Source organism: Salvia splendens, unplaced genomic scaffold (genome assembly GCF_004379255.2).
Source record: "Salvia splendens isolate huo1 unplaced genomic scaffold, SspV2 ctg1038, whole genome shotgun sequence".
NCBI lineage: Eukaryota > Viridiplantae > Streptophyta > Magnoliopsida > Lamiales > Lamiaceae > Salvia > Salvia splendens.
The window spans coordinates 117-8,027 of NW_024598579.1; the positions used below are offsets into that span (position 1 = coordinate 117).

General features: G+C 36.5%; 1 protein-coding gene and 1 pseudogene across 2 annotated transcripts; both read right to left on the bottom strand.

Moving 5' to 3' along the window:
- Positions 1-309: 309 nt before the first annotated feature.
- On the bottom strand, positions 310-1,605 carry LOC121788421 (annotated as a pseudogene).
- A 2,133-nt stretch (positions 1,606-3,738) lies between these two features.
- Positions 3,739-6,118, bottom strand: LOC121788420 (ethylene-responsive transcription factor RAP2-2-like). 2 transcript variants are annotated; one of them, XM_042187093.1, is made up of 3 exons: positions 5,689-6,118; positions 4,060-4,982; positions 3,739-3,971 (listed from the first exon to the last, which is right to left on the bottom strand). In XM_042187093.1, exons 1-2 carry the CDS (start codon positions 5,978-5,980, stop codon positions 4,105-4,107), a joined length of 1,170 nt encoding a protein of 389 aa, XP_042043027.1. In that variant the 5' UTR covers positions 5,981-6,118; the 3' UTR covers positions 3,739-3,971; positions 4,060-4,104. The 2 variants fall into 2 exon arrangements, with proteins under 2 accessions (XP_042043027.1, XP_042043028.1); XM_042187094.1 differs by having other exon boundaries at positions 5,695-6,117.
- Between the last annotated feature and the right edge of the window lie 1,793 nt (positions 6,119-7,911).

Consider the following 7,911-nt stretch of genomic DNA (forward strand, 5'->3'; position numbering starts at 1 on the left):
CATTATTCAAAATAATAGAATATTTTATTTGAATTTAATTTAATTCATAAAATGTTATGCAACTAACCAGGATTAGCATTTCTGTTGGTAACCAAGCTGGTGCAGTTGGTATTCCACCCATTGCAATCTGCATCCAAAATCAATGTATAATGAGAAAAATTACATAATTATTGTAATCCTGGTTAGTTGCATAACATTTTATGAATTAAATTAAATTCAAATAAAATATTCTAATATTTTGAATAATGATTTTTTTTATAAATTATTGTGCAAACACATTATTGTCGAGTTTTCGATATTTTTTTTATAAATTATTGTGCAAACACTGATATCTTCGCATTAAAATTATTATCTTGAACTTTCAAACTCGAAATTCAGAATATAGAATCGCTATGAAAGCAAATTTCTACGTGTGTGAGAGTTGAGTTACTTACAAGAGCATATTCACCGGTCTCAAATATGCGCAAGTCCAGCACCTAGCTAATGCCTGATTATTAATTAATAATCGATTAAGACAAACTAATTAGAAATTCTATAGAGAGAGGAGGGAAATGTTATGCTACCTCACCCCGGTCTTCGTATATATAGTCCAACCTTTGTAGAAAGGCGGATGCCCGACTGACAAATACTAGAGATACAAATTTATCGATTTAGTTTCTCCAACAAAAATAGGACAGAAACATAATCAAATCAACAACGAAATTGTAATAAAATAGCAAACACTCAATCGAATACTACTACTTTAAAAGTAGCGGAAGAGCACAAGAAAATGTAAACAAATCGACAATGGTAAGCAACATAAATATTCAGAAGTCTTGCGGTTATCCGATAACCTCATTAGCCAAAAAAAATTCTGATAACCACAAATATATATAGTAAGCAATAGAGGTAGAAAACCTACTCATTTAAACAATAACTAAACCATGACCTTAAATAGAAAACTCAAGTAAATAGCATGAATGCTTGCCCCAATTAAAGAAAAACTCTAAATAGAAATCGACTTACATTTACACTATTGAGATATTTTTCCTTGTCGACTCTCACGATCTGTCCCTTCTTCACTAACAAAACCATATCAAGAAATATAACACTTTTAGAGAGGAAAATAAAAACTACTGACCACATAAAAATCAATATACAAAGTAATTGCATTTTAACTATATAAACTTCTAAGTTTAGAAAGTAGGCTCAATTGAAGTCTGTAACAACATTTTTTTTTCTGTGTCCGCCCCTAATTAAATACTGTTAAAGTGCAATTACTCTACAAATTAAGCGCAATGCTCGTAGATTTTACGAAAATATCAGAATTTTACGAAAGACGAATGTATATAGAACTGACTGGAGTAAACTGGTTTCTTGGGCTTAGCAGCAGCAGCTGGAGGAGGTTTTTGCTCCTCTTTGGTGTCAGCAACCTTCTTCTCGTTCTCGGCGGATTGCACGGCTCTTATCACGACTCGAATCGGGCTTCGCAGTGGCGCCCGGGTGGCAGCGTGGCGGAAGATAGCCGCGCCGGAGAAGGAGCCGTGAGAGAGCAACGCCATAAAGAATTTAGTGACTTTGTGTTAGATATGATAAGGTTTGCTATCCATGTATGTACGTGATAATTTGTTTAATCTATTTTTCTATTCCATTTTATAATTATTTTATAAAATTGTTATTTTGTTGTTGTTTTATTCAAAATATTGGGCCTCTATAAAAACCCATCTTTCAATGCCCAAAGAAAAATAAATCTTGTTTGCTCAAAGTGCAGGAATAAATGGTAAAAAAGCTAAATAAATTAATTTGAAAGATCCATGTAAGAGCATCTCCAGTGGGCGGACATCCCACTAGGACATCCCAAAAGCACCTCCTGCCACGTCACTAGGACTTCCCATCCCACTGCCACGTCACTAGGACATCCCCTCCTATATCCGCCCTTCCCACTAGGACATCCCGCAATAAAAAAACCACAATAATTTAATTACGTAAAAACGGAAATATAATTTTGACACGGAATACGGGAAAGCAAAATACGGGCAAAAATACATATTCATAAAACATAAAAATAAGTTGGAAGTGCGGAGTGCACACTTATTTGAATTCGTTATGATTAGACGGGGGTTCGGGGGCAGCGCCCCCGAGAGCGGGGTCCAAGCGGCGGCAGCCCCTGGCGGGGTCCAAGGGGCAGAGCCCCTGGCTGGGGTCGAACTGTGCAGAAATCTTCATCCGGAAATGGAATTTTCGATAATTGAAGGACCAAATTGCAATTTTATAACCCGTCAACAATTAGTTATTTTCGGTTCTGAAATGAAGGGATGCAACGTTTCATCCTAAACCTCTACATAATCCAACATCCCCGGCTCACTCCGCGTTGAAATGAAGTTCAACGAGCCGTATATATAGAGTTTGTTTTTTTTTTTTAAATAATTTCCGGACGTCCGACCGGGACGTCCGACCCTTGCCACAGTGGCGGACGTCCGCCCGCCCGTCGCCGGGACGTCCGAGGACACCCGACGTCCTCACGGGACGTCCGTATCCGACCTAAACGCCACAATGGCGGACGTCCCGGTCGCCCGTCGCGACGTCCGACCGGATGTCCGACCGTACGTCCGCCATTGGAGATGCTCTAAGTGATGTTGTAATTTAATTTATTATTCATAAAAAAATACTTTTGCTGTTATTTATTTTTATATGCTAGGCCTACTGCAATCTACCGAATTCGCGCAAGAAATTCAGAACGCTTACCAAATCTTGGTCGGTCATTTTTTTTTGTTTTTTTGTTTTTTGTTCTAAATTTATTGCAACTTTAAAATCTTTACACTTACCAAATCTCGATCGGTCATTTTTTTTTGGTTCTAAATTTATTGCAACTTTAAAATCTTTGTTGGTTAAAATGATCAAGCCTCAAGGCCACAATCGTTTACGATGGTAAATGTGAAGAAGCATGATAGATCAATGTATATACCCAAACTTATATTCCCTCCATCCCTTACAAATCGGGACTTTAGAAATAACACGGATTTTGCGAAATTAGTGACGGAGAATATGACCCACTTTTTAATAGAGAAATATTTGCAAAATATAAAATTGAACTAATTTTGCAAGATTGACTAAAATAGAAAAAATAAGACTATTATTTGAAAACGGATGCTAATACTATATTACTATTTGCAACTTTTCTACAACTTTCTTATTCATCCACGTCAAATGAATTTGAGCCCCAAAAGTAGTATTTGCACTAATAAACCAAGGACCGCGCAGTCACCAACTTTATAGCGAATTAGTCATATCTTAAATTATTCAGTCAATGCATAAGATGAATAATTTTAGAGATCATGGGAAGATGAGATTGAATCTCAGACCTTTTCCCAAATTTTCAACCTTTTTCCCTAACAAACACACGTTTTCAATTTTCACCTAACAATACATTTTTTTCACCGGTTGCCAAACATGAATTCCACAACCAATTCAAAATTCAAAATAAAAAATAAAAAAACTCACCTTCATCCCATATTGGGACGAAGAGAGTATACTTTTTCACAGCTTGCATAAATCAAACAACCAACATCATTAAAGACAATTTAAAATGAGAATAAAGACATTTTAATCAAAATTTGGCAAATTTACAAATCAAGAATACCAGTAATATCTGTCAGCCAGAAAGCAGGTTTTGAAAGATGCATGCTGCCTCCCAGATCCAGATATAACTGCAACCTCTCTTTCTGGAGATAATTTGATGCAATAACAGACAAATAATGCTGAAAACAAACTAAGGCAGATACGGTATGATATAAGTTTTAAAAGCGTAAAAAATAATCCGTACAGACATATATCATATGATTGATCATCATCGAGTTTTCAAAGTCTCAAACGCGAATTCCACCTAGTTTTTACCTATGTAATGCACCTTATGCAGAGTCCTAGTAGAACATCATCCTGGCTTAGGCATGTTTCTGGATTTTGCCGTTCTTGATCACCAGCAACAACCGCACCTGGAGAAAATCAAGAGAAAGCACGACCAATCAACAACACAGTCATCATGAAAATCTGTATTACGACAAAACCAGAAAAAGCACTAACATGTAGCCTTATTTACATAAGTCATCATTAACTAGCTAAGCAGCCTCAGTTGACGCCCAACATAGCTGGGACATCATCAAAAGACCAAAAATCCATTGCGCTTCCACCATCTTGAGCTGCATCACCATTAAGGAAAGCTTCGAGTGAGGCGTCCCAATTGCTCTCGGGATAGGGTGTCTGAAAGAGCTTCATCTGGGAGTCAAATGCTGATAGATCATCAGAGGCAGTGTTCTCATCACTGGGAACAGGATTGGTTTTAGCTTTCTTCGCTTGGCCAGCATCCTCCACAAAGTCAGCTTGTTCACCCTCGAGCACTGTCGACAGCATAGACGATATCTCTGAAGTTTTTATGCAGTTATCACCCCAACCGAAGTCTGAGCAATCAAGAGAATTGCTTTCCTGATCAGAGCTGAAGCAAACATTTGATCCATCAGTAGGAGTAAGTGGTTTTAGATTGCTCCCATCAGCTGTTTGGTAGGTCTCAGCATAGCAGAACTGCTTCATTTGTGGTTTCTCTTCAACAACACCAAATGAATCGAAGTAGTCATCATTTAGCATGTTCATGAAATTCAGACTTTCATTCTCATTGGGCTGAACTGCCTCCGGGATTCCCCTAGGAACCTCTTGATGCGAGTGTGCCTTAACAGTACATCTTGAGGCAGCAGGCGGAGCGTCTTCAGGGAAATTCACCTTAGCTTTGTTGCCCCTGATTCTCCGAGCCTCAACATCATAGGCTCGAGCAGCTTCCTCCGCGGTGTTGAATGTACCAAGCCACACACGAACCCCTTTCCTTGGGTCACGGATCTCAGCGGCCCATTTTCCCCAAGGACGCTGTCTGATCCCTCTATACTGATTCTTCCTCTTTCTTTTCAAGGATTTCTCAGCCTCCTGGTCAGATTCAACAGTGTCTGTAGGTGACATACCTTCATAAAAAGTAACAAGAAACATCAAACAAGTAAGAAAGTTGAAAAAAGACCTTTGGAATGTTCGGGCTATTGACAAAAAAATTAAAGCACAGACATATTAGATCCATAGGGTTGCAACAAAAATTAAAAGAAAACATATGATTAGTCCAATGAAAGAGCACATACTTGTTATTTTAGATATTCTCTAGGACAATTTGTATATTTTTTTATCTTTGATACAAGTTGGGGGATAAAAAAATATTCCAAAATTTCCAGCTATTCCTTAGCAATTTATCATTCTAAAAGAATCTCGCTGTAAGTTGTGAAACATCAATTCAAACTACACATAATCATCACACAAAAGCTAAACTATGAAACATCGGCTTCACAAAAAGGAATTTGATCAATAATCGCTGGTGACACCGATTCAATAATTAATACTTATGATTCGATCAGGCTACATAAATTAAATTTTGCACGAAAAACAAATGCCTTCATACATTCCTTCATCTAATTCAATCAGAATCATCAAAAACTAAAATAAACATCAGTCAAAACCAAGCAAATACCAAAAACACATCCTAACTAGAAAGTTCGGCTACCAACCACTAAGCATTTACCACAAATAAATGAAAATAAGAAAACAAAAAAAATATTCATAACTCCATTCCAGAAATAGCATGCTGACCAACCTAACAACAAACATCACCACAAGAAGACTCACCCTCACCTTTCAAACCAGAACTCTTCGGAGCTGAGAAACCGAACGGCTTCTTCGCGCCAATCTCGTCCTCGTTGTCGGAGTGATCCTTGAATTCCTGAAAATCTGCCTCGAAATCATCCTCCAAGTCGACGATCGGCGCAGATCTCACATGCTTGGAGCGAAAGCTCCCGCGATTGTTCTTCTTCCTGCTCAAGCCGGCGACGGCGCTTCCCCAGAGCAATTCCGTCGTCAGCCTCGCCGACGACCGGCTCGCCGGCGCCACGAGATCCGATATGATGGCTCCACCACACATTGCAAGGATACAGTTCTTCTTCGATTCGTCGAGCGAATTCCTCGGTTTTGTGAATGAAAAAATTAGCTTTGTTTTGTTTTTGTTTTTGTTTTTGGGGGAAATGAAGGTAGAGAGAGAAAATAGCAGTGGGGTTTAAGTAAGAGGTCGCCTTTATTTTTATATGCAGAGGTTCTCAAAAAGAGGCAGATGAGAAATCGTGAGGAACGAGGTGGTGTCGTTTAGCGCTTTGACGATTTTACCCTTGTCGGAGGGGCGTAATTATTGTAGGGGGTGTTGTTTGACGTAAATGACCTTGAGTTGGAGGATTATCTGCTTTGATTAAGCTTAGTTGCGTGATTGATTAGCTAATAATGCGTGACAGCATTAAGTCCAAGTTTGGTATCGTGAGATGGAAAAAAGATATTGAAATACTGATGTATGTAGATTTGATTGAAATCGAAAATTATTAAAATTTTGTTATATTATATTTTCTGTATTTTAATTTATTGATATCTATGCATTGCATTATCCACAATATTCTAGTAGTAACTATTCTATCTGTAACACTGTTCAAGTCAAAATAATTTCTTTAATACAATGCCAGTCCTATCTGACCATGTGGGTATAGATTATTTAAGGGCTGGAGTATAATTCATATTTCAAAATCTTAATTTTCCATGAAAATTAAAAGGAAATCGGCTTTTATGATTATTTAACAAATTTAAATGTGTTATACTACGTTATTATTTAATTCCTCTTATTGTAATTCTCACATTTGGAAATGGAAAATTCAATCGATTAAGTGTAATTAATTCGGATATTTTTCACAGTGTTTAGAGGGCAATCACGCCTTTGTAAGATAGATTCTACCTACAACTTTTTTAATTCAAATTGAAAATTATTAGGTGCAGAATATAGACCGAAGCTGTCATTCATTGAAAGGTATCTCTAAATCTAACTTTCAATCTATACAATATTTATCAGGTAAAGAAAAATATTACCATTTGATTCTTATAATAATGATTTTGGAATAGCAAAACCCATTTTTACTTCTTGAATTTCGTAAGTGACTGAAATTGAATATATATACACACACACGCATATAAATATAATATATGGAAAGTGATGTCGTGGGAATGATAAAAATTGGTGAAAATCTGTATTTATTCGTTCATTTCTTTGTTTGTTTCACTTTTCTGTACGGTTTTAAAAAAATAGTTTCTTGTATATTTTAAATAAATTAATCTCACATCCGATTTTATTATTTATTATAATATATTTTTTATTTTAATTAATTTATCGGTTAAAGTATCTCAGAACATTAATAATTAACTAAATGGGATACTAGAGAATTTATCATAAATTACAAAATAAAGTGAAGATTCTTAGATTTCACATATATTGCCTAACTGACTAAATAAAGATTACATTATTTATTAGTACGACTTTAGACGATGTGATTTTTTCTCTAGAAAGTACTGGAAAACAATCGATACAATCGATTCACCTAAGTTAGATTAAATTGATAAACCAGTTTTAAGTTTTAACCATTTCTTAATCTGCCTTTTCACCCCTCGTTCACTATATGGCAGTGGCACGTGGAAGGATTTGGTTGGATAGAATACTGTACTCCTTCTGCTGAACAAGTGCGTGTCCTTTTGAGTTATCTAAAATAATACTCCCTCCGTCCCGCACTACTCACACATTTCCTTTTGGGCACGGAGATTAAGGAATGAGGGATAGACAAAGTCAACAATTACGGCTGTAGGTATAAATTGTTACTAAAAATGGGAAGAGTGCAAATAACTTGGTACGCCCAGAAAGGAAATAAGTGCAAGTAGTGCGGGACGGAGGGAATAATAAAATATAAAATGAAAAAAATAGAAGGAGAATAGAGTAAAATAAAAAGTAATCTCAGTACTAAAATGACAAAATGACTCTGCTATTTTGAA